Raw genomic sequence first — 12,976 nt, forward strand, 5'->3', positions numbered from 1 at the left:
AGAAGTATGGTATAGTACTTTAGAAATAAAAAGAATTGATTTTATAATGTAACTTGCAAAAACTAAATAAATAAAAATAATTAGGATTTGAATCACGCGTCAAAGTTTAATCTCTAATTGGCAATTTAGACGGAGACTACTTTGTTTCCTCGAAACTTCTTTCCTTAAGTGATCAAGATATTTTCAACACATAATTACTTTGGACATTCTTGTATTCAATAAATAATAAAGTGCAAGTATAGTGGCAAACGATCCAAGTTCACTTGTTATAAGTTAATCTCGGGCTTTATACTCAATCGAACATGAATGAACTAAAAAAAACCTATTATGCTCACTCAGCTACAATTCGCATAGACAAAATGGTTTTGCTTTTCCTACATCAACAGATTAAAAATAACGTACCACTTCAACCGTAAATTGATGTAGTAATAATTATAAGAACTATAAATTAGAGTCATATTCTTGTTAAAAAGTATAATGAGGATACTACTTTATACCAAGGGTTGTCAGTAATATTTAGGGTTGTTAATGGTGTTTAAATTTGGTTCATACAGAGTATGAGAAGTTTTATACTGTCAATGATGCAAGAACTCACCATAAAGGAAGAAAAGTTTGTTACATTCAAGAAGAAGAAAGGAGAGAAAAAGATGAATTACTGTTACATTGAAAAATACCAAAATAATGATTACAACTGGGTTTATATACACTAGATAATGGTATGCACTATAAGTTAATATAGACTAACTGTACATTATAAAGAGCTTAACTATCTCTAATATCCCTCCTCAAGGTGGACTGTGGATGCTACAAAGTCCCAGCTTGGACAAAAGAGAAGTGAAAGTAGGAGAGTGAAAGGGCTTGGTGAACACATCTGCTAATTGTTCCTTAGTAGAGATGGGCAGCAAGTGGAGAAGTTTGGATACGATCTTTTCTCGAATAACATGACAGTCCAATTCAATATGCTTACTCCTCTCATGAAATGTGGGGTTGTGTGCAAGGTAGATTGCTGATTTGCTGTCGCAGTACACAGAAGCAAGCTGAGAAAAATCAATGAGGAAATCACAAAAAAGAAACAGAAGCCATTGCAGCTCACAAGATAAGGAGGCCAAAGCTCTGTATTCAGCTTCAGTGGAAGAGCGAGAAACTGTGTTTTGTTTCTTAGATTTCCAGCAAATGAGTGATGAGCCAAGTATAAACAAAACCCAGTAACAGATTTGCAAGTCTCTGGGCATCTGGCCCAATCAGAATCTGCAAAACCATATAATTTGAGATGACTAGTAGCAGAAAACAGAATTCCCTTAGCAGGTGCAGACTTGAGACATCTTAGGATTCTAGTGGTTGCCTGAAAATGAGGAACAAGAGGCTTGGAGATATATTGACTCAAATTCTGGACAGCATATGATATATCAGGTCTGGTATTTGTGAGATAGATTAGGCGACCAATAAGTCTCCTGTAAGATGAGGGATCATCAAGAAGTTGACCCTCTGAAGTAGACAACTTCAGATTAGGATCAAAGGGTATAGGAGAAGGTTTGGCTGCCAAATAACTTGTGTCTTCAAGCAACTGGAGAGTATATTTTCTTTGGTTCATGAAGATACCTTTAGTGGATCTTGTAACGCCCCGAGTTTAATTAATTGGTTAATTAAATTATTAAAGGATTTAAATATTGGATTTAGTCGAATTTGGATGATCAGTATTATTTTAAGAGGCGTGTTTGGATTTTAGTCGGATAGTCGGAAGAATAATATTAAGAATAATATAATTTATTTATTGAGATGTTTATTGAAAATTTTTCGCATTTTGGGACGATTTAGTCGGTATTAGTTCGGGATAGCGGATCGATATTTAATCAAAGATTTTAATATTTTTAGTATTAAAAATATTAATGAGTTAATGTTTAGCGTTTTGAGAATTTTCCGAGTAATTAAGATTAGACCGGAAATATGAGACATTGAGTAATAAGTCGGTATATTAAAATAATCAGATTTTATTTTAATAGAATTTAAGTGGAAGTATTATTTTTACATTAAGTGTAGAAATTAATTTGGGCTTTGTCATACCCCAAAATTTGCCCGATCAGATCTATATCTTTTATTTCATCAAGGGTCAAAATTAAGAGACATGGGGTTTGACATTCCTATTGTCAAATCTGCCCTCTTATAAAATATTCCGAGAAATAAATGGAGTGCGATTAACAGGTGTTTCAAGGGTTTCATCACTTGTTAATATTATTTTCCTTTTACTAACACTTGCATTTTTTTGGATTATTATTAGTAATTTTTATTACTTCTAACTATTAGTATTTAATATTATTAATTTTATTATTAATATTAATATTAATATTAGGTGATATTATTATTAATATTATCTAGAGTTATAGAATTTGTATATATTATTACTAACTTTTAGTATTATTATTAATAATTAGTATTAGTTGTTATTAGAATTATTATTACTAATATTTATTATTAGAATTAATTTTAGGATTATTAGGTTTAGTTTTAGTAGGCCCATTAGGTATAAACAAAACCTAATTTAGGAGCAATATAAAAAGGGGATCAATTCACCAATGGGAAGGGGGCCAATTTCAAAGAAAACACAAACTTCTCCATTCACGTACAAGCACACCGAAAAACACATAATCCAACGCACTGAAAAAACACCTATTGGCTTCTACCGATCCACACCCACCCTTAACAACAGGTTGAAGAAACAGCATAGAAAAGAAAAAGGGCTGCTGGGTTTGCCGATGTCAACACCGCAAAACCGCCATGGAAGCACTCGCCGCACACTGTCCACCACGAGAACGCTGCATAAAACCCGATAAGACCACAATAGATCTGCTGTCGGAGATTCCCGTCCGCCATCTTCGTTTGCGTATCGTGCCCCGTTGAGTCATAACATGAGTCGGTTAGTTTCTTCTCCCTTTCTTGATTTCCATGGCTCTGTGTGCTTGAATGATCTTGAGCCTTTGATTTTGTTTACTGTTAATGTAAATGATAAGAGAGGAAGAGATTTCCATGCTTTGTTGGTTGTGATGAGATACTGGTTGAAAAATGAAGTTTGTTTGTGAGAGAGAAGAAGATCTCTTTGAGTTATTTTCATTTACTCTTATAATGACATGTTAGTATGTGTTATCATTCTTTATATTTTTTTAATAAAAATATAGACTGCCACGTGTTGTAGCTTGAATGGCTATTAGTAGTAAAGAAAAGTTTAAAAAAAAAAAAAAACTCTTCTATGGGGTATCAACACCGAACCTGATTGTGTAGTCTCTTTCTAATTTTATTGCTTTTGTTTTGTTATCACTCTACTACTTTGTTTTATAAGGTTTCATGGTATGGATTTTAGACACACTAATTTTCAATGTCATTTATGTTATTTAAATTATTTGTTCTAGATAATTTTATTTAATTTAGTTAATTCATTTTGGTTAATTTCTTTTTATCTATTTCATTTAATTTGGTTTTTTTAATTCAATTATTTAGATAGATAGAGGAAAATGATATACAACTAACAAGTTCTCTTTTAATTAGCTTTTGTTAAGACGTCAATAGTATTACCATAATCACAATGCTTTTCACAATCAAATAAATTCCAATATTCTTTCGAATAAAACGATGGGTGAATGTCAATTTTACTCATCTTCAAATTGATCGACTCTTAATGTCATATCAATCAAATTATTTGAAACAAACAATAATATAATTCCAATAAACTCATTTTTGCTAAATGGTTTTAACCAAAGCTATTGGTTACGATGATTAGCATTTCCTCTTTATCAAATTCGTTATTATTTGTAATCAAATCTATTGATTATGAGGGGTAACGATAAAATGAAATAAATAAAACACATCAATTTGTTAACGGTGATAATCGAATCAATCGATTAGAATAATTAGCAATGCTTTTATTAATCTATTAATTATGGTGATCAAACCTATTGATCATCGCGATTAATGGTAACAAATTAAAACCAGGGTTGTACGCCCAAATCCTAAAACACTTCCCAAACCTTTTCAAACACACTAAACCACGATACTACGTATTTTCATCCCTTCAAACATTGCGATGTTCACAACTACGACAAGGTAATTCAAAATACCTTCGAACTTCGCATTTCAAAACAACTTCAAAACACATCAAATTCAATTATAAGGCGTACAACCCTGTGCCCGAACTACGTAGACTCTGATCCTCCATAAGGAGGTACGTAGGCACTTGGCAACAAGGCGAGTCCCCCACCCTAAAATCTCAATTTTCCCCCTTATTCATTTCCTTACCTTAATACTCTTAGCCATCAAACCTTTGCCTTAGATTCAAAGCCAATAGGAAAGGGTTGAGGGTGCCTAACACCTTCCCTCGACCTGAATATAGTAACTTACCCTGATCTCTATACTGCGTAGGGTTTCCTATTCGCCCTTCAGAATAGGTGGCGACTCTCTAAGTTAAAATTTTAGGCAGGTTGCTACAGGCTTATATTATAGTATCTTTAAGTATTAAGGGATGTATTTTATTAGGCCCGTTATGAAATAGTGACCAAGTGGTGGTATCACTTTTTGTGATTTTTTAGAAGTAGTAACCGAGGAAGGAGAAAAGAAGAAACAGAGAAAGGGGGTTAGGGTTGTGAAGAGGAGAAAAAGGAGACCCAAAGTGTTGCTCTAAAGTATCATTTTTCTCCAAATTTCCATTGAATCTTCTTAGAGCTGCACTCAATCCAAGGTAAGGGGAATTCTTACCAATGTTGTGAAACCCGTAAATCGGATTAGGATCGGGGGAAGGGTAATAGTTCGTAACTCGGATAATCGTAACACGAATCGTAAGATCCTACCAAAATAGATGACCATAGATCGGAAAAGGATTGTAATACAAAACCGTAGGATCGTAACCTCAAACATAAAGATTAAAATTCAAAACTCAAACAAATCAAATAAGTTCACACAGAAGCAAATAATTCAAACATAAGTAAATAACTTAATCCTAATGTAAAACTACTACTCTAGATATCCATGATATTATTCAATCCTAAATCAGGGAAATCATCCTCCATATGATCTTCATTCTCATCAATTTCATCTTCAGCATGACCAATGTCATTAGGAATCTCCAAATCATCTCCTAGTGCAGCACCAATACCACCATTAGCATTTTCTTCTCCAACTTCAATTGGAGCATCCAAATCCGAGTCTGAATTATGTTCAACATTATCCTCAACCCATTCATCATCAGAAGCAAGATCATCAATGTCATAATTCTTTCCTTTCCTAGCTTGCTTCTTCTTGTTTAGTCTTGAATTTACCATCACAAAGACCACATCATTCATGGTCTTTTGCTTTAAACGATTCCTTTTCTTGGTGTGGACCTAAATATTTATAAAATTAATTAAAACACAATAATTTAAAAAACAAAGTACAAATTAGTTTATAAATTTTGAAATCTTACTCTCTCAAAGGCGCTCCAATTACGTTCACAGCCGGATGAGCTACATGTCAAGCTCAATATTCGAATAGCAAACCTTTGCAACTCCGGACATGTATCACCATACGATTCCCACCACTGTGCCGGAGTTTTGGTCTTAAGTGCACATGTAGCTAATTCACTACCAAACATTCCAACTTTACTTTTGAATTCCTCCAATTGAGCATCAATCTTAATTCTTTCATCCCTGTTTCCCACCATCCTTTTTAAGCACTCATACATTCCCTCCTTAACTTCATAATCAGCCTTAAAAGTAGGACTGTAGTGCATCACAGGGTTAAGGTAATAACCGGCAGCATGCAATGGCCTGTGCAGCTGTTTATCCCATCTTTTGTCAATGATTTCCCATAAGGGAGTGTAGCTAAGAGAGCCCAAAAAAATAGAAATAATTATTGCATTGAAGTGTATACATTTCAAAACCAAACAAGTAAGTGAAAAATGAAAGATAATTACCTCCTCTGAACCCCGTTGAAGCCAGTTTGTATCTTCTCTTTAGCTTGATCCATGGCTTCATAAATGGATCCCATGGCTGGCTTTTCATCAGAGTCTACCATGCGCAGCACACTGATTAAGGGAAATGCACCCCTCAAACAGATGATGATATTTTTCCAAAATCCCTTATCTGTAATCTGATTTTCAACAAAAACTCCATCATTCGACTTTGAAAAAGCACTAGATTTCCACTGCTGAGATGTGAACATTCTTATCAATGCTCCCTTATTGTCATTCAAGCATCCTAAGGTCAAATAGGAAGTGGCAAAGCGAGTGGCAGCAGGTCTAATCAAGTCTCCACCTTTAGTAAAATGATGCAATAAAGACATAAGGCCAGTTCTTGAATAGATATAAGTTGTAATTCTTTTACCAGTAGCGATTGTCTCCTTGTGGAGGGGCATGTTTTTCTCAAAATCCTCCAGCATCAAGTCGATGCAGTGAGCGGCACAAGGTGTCCAATACAAGTGCTTCCGCTTCTGCATCAACAATTCGCCTGCTGCCTTATAGTTTGCTGCATTGTCCGTGACGACTTGAACAACGTTTTCTTCCCCAATCTCATCAACGATCTCGTCCATCATCTTGAATACTTTATCAGCTGTCTTGGTGATGTCTGATGCATCAATAGACTTAAGGAAAATAGTTCCCTTAGGACTATTTACCAAAAAATTAAGTATAGTTCTCCTCCTTCGGTCCGTCCACCCATCTGTCATAATGGTGCATCCTGTTTTCTTCCAAACAGCTTTATGTTCTTCCAAAATCAGCTTTGTTGCTTCAACCTGTTTGTTCAAATATGTCACCCTTAGCTCATGGTATGATGTTGGCTTAAATCCTATACCATGTCGGGCAATAGAAGCACACATCTTCAGAAATTCTTCACTCTTCACCGCATTGAAAGGAATAGCATTGTTGTAAAAGAAAGAAGCAATATCCATGCATGCATCTTCCCTCACACTCTTCTTGAAAATGCTATTGATAGTAGTTTGATTGTTCTTTCTCTTAAAAAGATTGGCTGCACCATCAGCATCTGCAAAGATTTTTCTTTTTCCGGTTTCATCCGCCGATTCAACAATGACATTAATTTGTTCCTCAAACTCTGCAGTCTGTGTTTTCTTAACAAGTTTTTGTTGCAAGGATGCAACAACATCCCACATCTGAACCTTAACTTCAATTGGAACGCATAAGCAGGCTACAACATCCTTTTGTGTTCCTGCCAAATGGTGCTTCAAACGGTAAACACCTCCAGAGATGATCTTCTCACAGTATTTGCATTTGATTTTCCTTCTAGTTGCATCTACTGCAACACCATGGTTCCAAGCAATGTCACTTTTCATTCCAGCAGTGTTTCTATTCTGTCTAACATTACCTCCAGTTCCAACACTGGCAATTGTTGCAGAACTTGCAGCCGAACTTCCACCAATCACGGGTTGTGAAGACATTTTCAGAATTACAAATCAAATAAGGGTGAATAAAGGGGGAAACAGAACAAAGAGTATAGTGGTAGTATGATGACAGAGAGGGAGATAATTTGGTTTTATAGTGAGAGATGGAGGGAAATGTTTGTTCACTTGGAGGGAAAAATATGTCCATAACTCCTCAATGATGGTTCAAGGCCACGATGACATTAATTTGCTTCAAATTTAGAGAGAAAGTTGGAAGGCCACGATGATTCTTGTTCAACGATGGTTCTTGTTCAAAGAATGAAAGAAAACTTTAATTATTTATTAAAAAAAAAATGAAACGGTGGGTGGAAGGAAGGTTAAGAAAGAAAACAAGCTTTAATTTTTTATTAAAATAAGAATGAAACGTGGGTGGAAGGTAGGGTGTAATTTTAAAATAGAAAAAAGGTTAAGAAAGAAAACAAGCTTTATTTATTTATTAAAATAAGAATGAAACGGTGGGTGGGGTAGGGTTTAATTTTAAAATAGAAAAATGAAACGGTGGTGGCTTGTGCATTTAATACGTGGCTTGAAATACAGTTCCCAAAAAAAAAGAGAAGGCAACGTGGCTGTGGAAAGTTGGAATACAGTTCCCCCAAAAAAAAAGGGTTTCGTGACCCGACCCGGAAATTAACACAGATCGGAACGCACGCCGTTCCTGCGATTCACCGCTCCAGCACGACGATCCGGCGCCGATCCTCTTCTCCGGCGATTCTGGTCACGATTTCGCTCGGCCATCTATGGGTAAAACGCAAACTCGTGCGATTCAACGAGTTGACTCGCGATTTTGACAACATTGATTCTTACTACCTAAATGAGAATATGATAGATTGTATGTGGGTTTAGGGTGTCTATTGTCATTGTGTTGTGTTGAACTTGTTTCCGTTACTGCTTGAGTTTGTCAATTGATTTTCAAGCTAATGTTGCTGTGTACATTGTTTCACTTCTTTTGTCTGTAACTTAGAAAAAGGAACAATATGCATAGTTTTAGATAATTTTAGGTGTTTGTCATTTACTTGATATTTAGGAAATGAGAAATACTAATATTTAATAGTATTATTTTATGATAATGAAATGGAATATATATAATTGACAACAGTAGTGAATAAACGGTGAAACAGTAGAAATTATAGAACAAATATATTACAAACACTCCTGTTTGATCGAAATAGCCGAATTAAGCGGCATAATTAATTGTCCAGAATTTAATGAAAATTTATGTGGTAGTTAAGTTTAATTAGTAGGTTAATGTGGTAGTGATATTTTGTTGAAATTGTGCTATTTTACGAACCGAGCAAAATTGTGTGGATTTGAGTATTCTTTATATTAAATGTTGGTTTTAGAATAGAAAATGAAATAGTAAATTGGAAATTGGATTGGAAATAGAATATTGAATTGAAACTTAATATGATAGGATTATTAATTGGTTGAATTAAATTAAATAGTAGAATTAATTTCAATAACTCTAATTAATTGGAATATACTTAGATTTGGATAAGTTATTCGGTTTATCGATAAATTACGGTATCTTGAGAATTTGATCGTAATCGTGATTTGGTTGAATATTTATGTTGAGAATAATATATTGCTATGCCAATGATGTTGTCTTGACACTACGTCAAAAATGATATTTTGTATCGCCTAATTTAATAGCGCTTTTAAAGAAAGTGCTATTAAAATGGAAACAAACACATCTATAATAGCACTTTATGGTCGGGCGCTATTATAAAATATAGTGAATGCGATTTTAATAGCACTTCGTAAGAAAAGCTATTATTAGACTTCACTAAGATAGCGCTTTCTTTAAAACTCTATTAATATTCTTCACTATGTTAGCACTTTTTTAGCTATTAATTTTGTTCACTAATCTTCACTAAAATAGTGCTTTTTAAAAAAACGCAATTATTTAACTATTCTATGTTAGCGTTTGCATGAAAGCGCTATTTAATTATAAAATATATAATGAATAATATAATTAATTATAAAAAAATTTCTTTTGGCGGATAACTTTTTATTTTGGCCACAAAGTTTTAGCAAGAAACACAACACGTATCCACTTCCTTCAACCTAGCTTAGCCTTCCTTCAAAACACAATATTCACTCAGTCCGCTTCTTCCTTTGATTCAGTGTTCTTCTTCCTCCGATATTCACTCAGTCCTCTTTTTCCTCTGATTCACGTCCAATTTCCACTCAAATAGAAAGAACGAAGAAAACCTAATCTCCATCGAACTCAGCCTTCGTCAACTCATCACCATCATCTTTCTCTACAACGGTATCTGGTAATCTTTCTTCTCTCAGATTATTGCTTTATGTTGTAAATTGTAAAATTAGAGGTTTGAAGATAATTTAGTTTCTACCATTGTTGACTAATTATAAGTGAATTCCTAATTTTTCTAAGCTTTTCAATATTTTAACCTAATTTGAAGATTCACGGTAAATAACATTGTGTTTTTGATTGGTGTATGAAATTGGGGTTTTTGTTAGGTGGAAAGTTGGTTTATCAGACGACTAAGAAGACCTAAGTGTCCTGTTAATGGAAAAAAGATCCAAGGGGTATGAATCTGTATAATTTGTTTAGTTGTTTTTTTCTTCTGAAAATCTATATGTTAAATGTTAGTCATTCATCAACATCTTCTGCAGTGGGGGTTTCGTTTTGTTTCGGATTCAACATCATCAACATCTTCTACATTGACATTGTATCACTTTTCTGTAGTGGAGGTTTCGTTCGTTTCGCAATCAGGTTCTCCTTCTCTCCACTTTTGTAATTTGATCCTCACAATTTTTTCTTTTCATTCAGCTTGGTAGAAAACAATGCTCAATTATATTTGAGACAAGAATAAATTCAACTTAATCATTCAAGAAAAACAGTTTAAGCATAGAATAACAGTGATATTTCTCTGGTTTCTTGTCTGATTGATTTTGATTCCTTCTTTTTGGATATATGTTAAAAATACAATACCCCTTCCTTAATTTTGTTGATCGAAGAATTATTTGTTTAACTTATTAATAGTTCAGATAAAATTTTGAAAAAAAAATATAATCATACTATTTTTGTTGTTTGTTGAATTTAGATTACAAATTTTCTATGATATTTGAAACATCCTGGATGTCGGCTTCGTGGCTTTAGTCATCATCATTATAAAGTAGACATCCATCTTTGAAATTCCCTAACAAACATGGCAATAACATGGGGAATTAATTAGCATGTCATAAGTAATTTTTAAATGAAATAAATAAATAGATAATTAAATGTTAATATTTTTATTGAAACATGAAAATCCTCTCCCAAATTTTACTAGCTATGTAATCAAATTCCCTAACAAACATGGCAATTACCCTGGCACCCTTGTCGTTGCAGCACTTTTATTGACAAGAGAATTAAAGAGAGAACATATTTTATTACTGCTTTCACTTTGTATTTTTAATGAAACTAACTTATAAAATCAATTTATACTACTTACTACTTATCATTGTGTTTGCCTGAATCATTCTTCTTGAACTTGATATTCATGACTTTAGTCTTCTAGATTACCCTTATTAACATAAACTTTCTTGACTTGGCTTTTGAATTCAATGTGTCTTAATTATGAAAACCTTTTTGTTTAAAATGTTAAAAGTATTTTGAGTGATGTTTATGCTACCAAACCAAGAAACTGATTTCTGCATTATGAATAATTTCATTTACATGTCAATTTAGCAACATTGTGAAACTCTCTTATCAGTGAGAATCTGCATATTGTGTACTTGAAAATCTTACAGTTTCTTTGTTAGTTGCAAAATTGTCAACAAGTCAATTCAAAAAACCAATGAATAAAATTTCAATGCTAATAGCTATATTTATTTGATGTTTATAAGATATGCCACAAGTTTGTTGACACAGTTCAAAGATAATAGCTAAGGGTTCATGCAATCCAATTTAAACAGTGATAGTTTTACCCTTTTAGGCTCTTAATTTGGATATTGGGTCTGGTTGTGGTTGACTATGTTTAGTGTTTACTGATGTGGTTTTAAATTGGATATTGGCTGAATATTGGGTTTGGTAATAATTAATGGAAATTTCTTTATCCACCCCCATGTCTTCTTGGTCACCTCTGGTGAAAAACCCAAAATACCCCTTACTTCGGAAATGCATTTCTGAAATGCAAAAAAATGCTGTTTTCGGAGATGCATCTCCGAAAACGTTTTTTTTTTTCAAAATTTGTCTTATTTCGGAAATGCATTTTCGAAATACTGCGCGTTTTGCAGATTAAGCAAAACAGCCTCCTCCCCCATTCATTTTACCCTAAATCATCTTCAAACTTCCTCTCTTCAGATTTTTTGCAAAACCAAGTGTGAAGTCTACAGTTAAGCATTCCAAAAGCTACTCAATCTCAACCTAAAGCTACTCAATCTCTTCAATTGGTAAGTTTTACAATCTTTAGATCTATGATTCAAATCTCTTTTAGGGTGTTTAGAAATTGCAAAAATGATATCAGGGTAGGTTGGTAGTGGTATTTAGGTTGTTTAGAATTATTATAAGTTGTTTTAAGATTGGATTTTGGGGTCTGCCATAAAATTTGCAGAAGTTGCTTCGCAGGGGTGTTTCGGAAGTTCATTTCCGAAAACACCTTCATTCTCAGTTTCGGAAATGAACTTCCGAAGTGGTCCAGAATTGATTTTTTTTTGTTTTTTCAATTGTTTCGCATTCTTATTGATTTCAATTATTTTCAGGAACATGGCAGGTGATCAGTGCATTTTAATGCACGTTCTTCCATGTTTGTACTCAAGCATTTCTTCGGTTTGTTTTATTTATTTTTATGTTTTAATATGTTTTTATATTTTATTTTATTTTTGCACTTATTTGTTTTTCGTATTAATTTTTCAGCATTAACAGTCTGCACGGAAACGATCATATCTGGAGTTCCAGGAGTCCGATTGAGGCGTTCTAATAATCGCCGGAAAGCTAAGAGAAAGAGCTACAATTCTTATGTTGGAGTCGAAGTCAGAATCGGACTGTAGAAGGGCCAGAATATTCGTTGAAGTTGCAGCACTAGTTTTAGTTAAGTTTTGGGTCAATTAGTTTTGGGCCTGGGTCGTATTTTTGACCCAGTTGGATTGTAAAACGGGTCGTTCTCTCTCCCCTTAGGGTAGCAGCCGCGACACTATTCATTGCATCTACTATTCACGAAAAATCAAGGTTGTACGAATTGATCCATGGCGAACTAATCCCTGCTGAGTTAATCTGCTGTAATTCGGATTCCAAACTTGAGGTTTATACAATTTCGCAATTCATTTTCTATTCATATCAATTCTGTTTATGTTGTTTGTTTGTTTAATTCAAATCATCATATATAGTTTTGTTAATTTGATTGATTTATGTTTTCCTACAATCGAATGCGTATTATCGTTTGCTTAATCCGTTAATCCGCTGATTTTATTAACCGTTTGCTTAATTCGGTGAAAAGAGAAACATAATTCTTATAATTTCTATCTCGCTTGTGGATTGTTGTTATGATCAAATATGAATAGATTCCGCTTAGGACAGTGATATTGTAGTAATCGATGATAGATAGGAACCGAAACAGCAGAT

General features: G+C 33.7%; 1 protein-coding gene and 1 long non-coding RNA gene across 5 annotated transcripts; one reads left to right on the forward strand and one right to left on the reverse strand.

The window, feature by feature from the left end:
• The first annotated feature begins 2,401 nt into the window (after positions 1 to 2,401).
• Positions 2,402 to 12,689, forward strand: LOC131629581 (uncharacterized). 3 transcript variants are annotated; one of them, XR_009292058.1, is made up of 7 exons: positions 2,402 to 2,911; positions 9,535 to 9,686; positions 9,892 to 9,960; positions 10,048 to 10,147; positions 11,720 to 11,808; positions 12,118 to 12,184; positions 12,272 to 12,689. It is a non-coding gene; the product is annotated as an uncharacterized LOC131629581 (long non-coding RNA). The 3 variants fall into 3 exon arrangements; XR_009292059.1 differs by lacking the exon at positions 2,402 to 2,911 and having other exon boundaries at positions 9,290 to 9,686; positions 12,118 to 12,161; XR_009292057.1 differs by lacking the exon at positions 2,402 to 2,911 and having other exon boundaries at positions 9,291 to 9,686.
• Positions 4,737 to 7,688, reverse strand: LOC131629580 (uncharacterized). 2 transcript variants are annotated; one of them, XM_058900358.1, is made up of 3 exons: positions 5,933 to 7,682; positions 5,444 to 5,840; positions 4,737 to 5,363 (listed from the first exon to the last, which is right to left on the reverse strand). In XM_058900358.1, the coding sequence occupies exons 1-3, from the start codon at positions 7,405 to 7,407 to the stop codon at positions 5,001 to 5,003; spliced, it is 2,235 nt and encodes a 744-aa protein (XP_058756341.1). In that variant the 5' UTR covers positions 7,408 to 7,682; the 3' UTR covers positions 4,737 to 5,000. The 2 variants fall into 2 exon arrangements, with proteins under 2 accessions (XP_058756341.1, XP_058756342.1); XM_058900359.1 differs by having other exon boundaries at positions 5,191 to 5,363; positions 5,517 to 5,840; positions 5,933 to 7,688.
• Positions 12,690 to 12,976: the final 287 nt, after the last annotated feature.

This window comes from Vicia villosa, unplaced genomic scaffold (assembly GCF_029867415.1).
Source record: "Vicia villosa cultivar HV-30 ecotype Madison, WI unplaced genomic scaffold, Vvil1.0 ctg.000580F_1_1, whole genome shotgun sequence".
In the NCBI taxonomy this organism is placed as follows: Eukaryota; Viridiplantae; Streptophyta; class Magnoliopsida; order Fabales; family Fabaceae; genus Vicia; species Vicia villosa.

Bases quoted from the DNA above. Each gene is read 5' to 3' on its own strand.
- LOC131629580 (XM_058900358.1), bottom strand. From the start codon at position 7,407: ATGTCTTCACAACCCGTGATTGGTGGAAGTTCGGCTGCAAGTTCTGCA. The intron at 5,841-5,932 runs GTAATTATCTTT...GGGCTCTCTTAG, and splicing joins TTCAACGGGGTTCAGAGGAG to CTACACTCCCTTATGGGAAA. The intron at 5,364-5,443 runs GTAAGATTTCAA...ATAAATATTTAG, and splicing joins ATTGGAGCGCCTTTGAGAGA to GTCCACACCAAGAAAAGGAA.